At 67.0% G+C, this 2593-nt stretch overlaps 1 protein-coding gene across 1 annotated transcript in view; it reads left to right on the forward strand.

Moving 5' to 3' along the window:
* Positions 1–2593, forward strand: part of FES (FES proto-oncogene, tyrosine kinase) — a 9590-nt gene that overhangs the window by 5021 nt on the left and 1976 nt on the right. Inside the window, exons 5-12 of the mRNA XM_019472381.1 lie at positions 32–209; positions 547–684; positions 782–901; positions 984–1106; positions 1138–1318; positions 1416–1493; positions 1747–1956; positions 2340–2462. Of these exons, the coding sequence (XP_019327926.1) occupies positions 32–209; positions 547–684; positions 782–901; positions 984–1106; positions 1138–1318; positions 1416–1493; positions 1747–1956; positions 2340–2462 (1151 nt within the window). The remainder of the gene's footprint in view (positions 1–31; positions 210–546; positions 685–781; positions 902–983; positions 1107–1137; positions 1319–1415; positions 1494–1746; positions 1957–2339; positions 2463–2593) is intronic.

Below are 2593 nucleotides of genomic sequence, written 5' to 3' on the forward strand. Positions count from 1 at the left end.
AGTGGGTGTTTTCCACGGCCTCTTCCCCCAGACAAGGAGCGAGACAAGGCAAAGGATAAGTACGTGCGCAGCCTCTGGAAGCTTTACGCCCTGCACAACCAGTACGTGCTGGCCGTGGCCACGCTCCACCACCACCACCACTACCAGCGGGCGCTGCCCAGCCTCCACCAGTCCCTCTACAGCCTGCAGCAGGAGATGGTCCTTGTCCTGTAAGAGCCCTGGCTGCCCCGCATCCCACTGCCCGCCCCGTGCCCCGCTGCCACATCCCTAGGTACCCCCATAGCCCCTGAGAACTGGCGGTGCTCCCTCCTCCTGCCAGAGTCTTGCTGGCCACGTGCACCTTCCGTGCCTCGTCACCTGCAGCCGTCAAGGTGATGCCCCACAGTGCCACGCGAGATGCAGGGACTGAGGGCGTGAGCCAGCAGGACGTGGGGACCGGCCAGCCCAGGTGGCAGGGCCGAGGCGGGGGTGGTGGTGTGTGGTTGCAGGAGCCCTGGGCTGGGGGGCACAGGAGCCCGGCAGCCCCCAGCACCCGTGTCCCCACAGGAAGGAGATCCTCGGGGAGTACTACAGCATCAGCAGCCTGGTGCAGGAGGATGTGCTGGCTGTGCACCAGGAAATTGCCGGTGCCATCCAGGCCATCGACCCAGCCACCGAGTACAGTGGCTTCATCCAGAGCCACAGGTACGGCTCCGCACGGCTGCAGCCCCTCTGCCGGGCATGGCCCTGTTGGTCGCAGCATGGGGCAGGTGGGAGGCAGAGCTGCACTGGGTGCCTGCAGGTATGGCTCCGAGGTGCCACCAGCTGTGTTGTTTGACGAGAACTTGCTGGAGGAGACAGAGGGCCTGGCACCAGGAGAGCTGCAGCTGAACGAACTGACTGTCGAGAGCGTCCAGCACTCGTGAGTAGGGCTGGGCCGCAGGTGGGGGCTGCTGCCGCTGGCAGCACAGCTCAGCACTGTCCGGCACCTGTGTCTCTTGCAGCCTGACGTCGGTTGAGGAGGAGCTGGCGGCTGCCGCGGAGGCTGTGAGCAGCAAGGAGCAGCGGGTGCGGGAGCTGCAGGTGGAGATCCGGGGCGAGGAGCAGGGCCGGAGCCCCGGGGAACGGTGAGGTGTGGCAGGCGGGGGGCGAGGGGCCAGTGCTGGGCAAGCGGCAGGGGCTGCAGGAGGCACAGCAGCAGCTCGAGGGCTGCCTCTGCACCCAAGCCAAGCTGCAGGCGCAGCGGGACCTGCTGGCCAAGAAGCTGGCAGAGCTGGGCACCAGGGAGCCCCTGCCCGCCCTGCCTCTGCCGGAGGACCGGCAGTCGGTCTCCTCCGTGGTGAGTCCTGTCCCACCACGCCCCGGGAGCTGGAGGGCTGGGGCATGCCAGGCTCGGATCGCCCCCCGCCCAGTGCACAGCTCACACCTCCCCCCAGGAGCAGGAGCGGAGTGGGGCCACTGCGCTGGAGACCCTCAAGAACCACATCTCAGGCATCTTCAGCCCCAAGTATTTGGTGAGACCCTGGGCACATCCAGCCACTCTGCCCTGCTGCCTGGCTGCCTTGCCGAGCCTCCCAGCCTCTTGGCACCCCCTGCCCTCTCCTCTCCAGCCCCACAGCCCACTCCCCTTCATGCTCCAGCCCCTCCAGCCTCTGCTCCCCCTGCCTGCTGCGCCCTGTCCCGGGCACAGGTTCCAGGCACCGCTGCTGCCCCCACCTCCAGCACGACCCCAGGGGCACGGCTGGGCTCACCCCTGTCTCTATCCAGCTGCCGCCCCCCGTGCCCCTGATCCCAGAGGTGCAGAAGCCGCTGTGCCAGCAGGTCTGGTACCACGGGGCCATCCCGCGCTCGGAGGTGCAGGAGCTGCTGAGCTGCAGCGGGGACTTCCTGGTGCGGGAGAGCCAGGGCAAGCAGGAGTACGTGCTCAGCGTGCTGTGGGACGGGCAGCCCCGGCACTTCATCATCCAGGCTGCCGACGTGAGTGACCACAGGCAGGGAGAGACAGCCAGGGGTGGCCCTGCACAGGCAGGCAGGGATCCCTGCCCGGGCACGGCCCCTGGCTCTGCAGCCATGGGGCCCCTGGTGCGAGTGCACGGGATGTGTGTGTATGGCACAAGTTGTGTGCACCCGTCCTTGCACAGGCCAAGCATGGAGCACGGGGTGTGAGCCCTGCATTGTGCGTGTGAACTCCCACTTATGCGTGCTTGCCGTGCCCAGTATGCATGCATGTCCAGTGCCGTGTGTGTGTGTGCACACTCATCTATGTGTGTGCACACTCATCTATGTGTGCACACTCCAGCCCTCGTGAGCACACCCATGCGTGCGTGCAGGCACAACCCCTCAGCCTCTCCTCCCTGCAGAACATGTACCGGCTGGAGAGGGAAGGCTTCCCCACCATCCCACTGCTCATCGAGCACCTCCTGCAGAGCCAGCAGCCCATCACGCGGAAGAGCGGGATCGTCCTGGCCAAGGCTGTGCCCAAGGTGACAGCAGGCAGTGGGGAGGGGGGTGAGTCCCCTGCGCACAGGGCAGCCCTGCCTGGCCCCTTCTCCTGCCCACAGCTGGGCTGGGAGCCCCAAGCATGCTTCTCTAACCAGACGTGGTGACTCAGCCC

The sequence above is a fragment of the Aptenodytes forsteri genome, unplaced genomic scaffold (assembly GCF_000699145.1).
Source record: "Aptenodytes forsteri isolate BGI_AS27 unplaced genomic scaffold, ASM69914v1 Scaffold83, whole genome shotgun sequence".
Taxonomy (NCBI): domain Eukaryota; kingdom Metazoa; phylum Chordata; class Aves; order Sphenisciformes; family Spheniscidae; genus Aptenodytes; species Aptenodytes forsteri.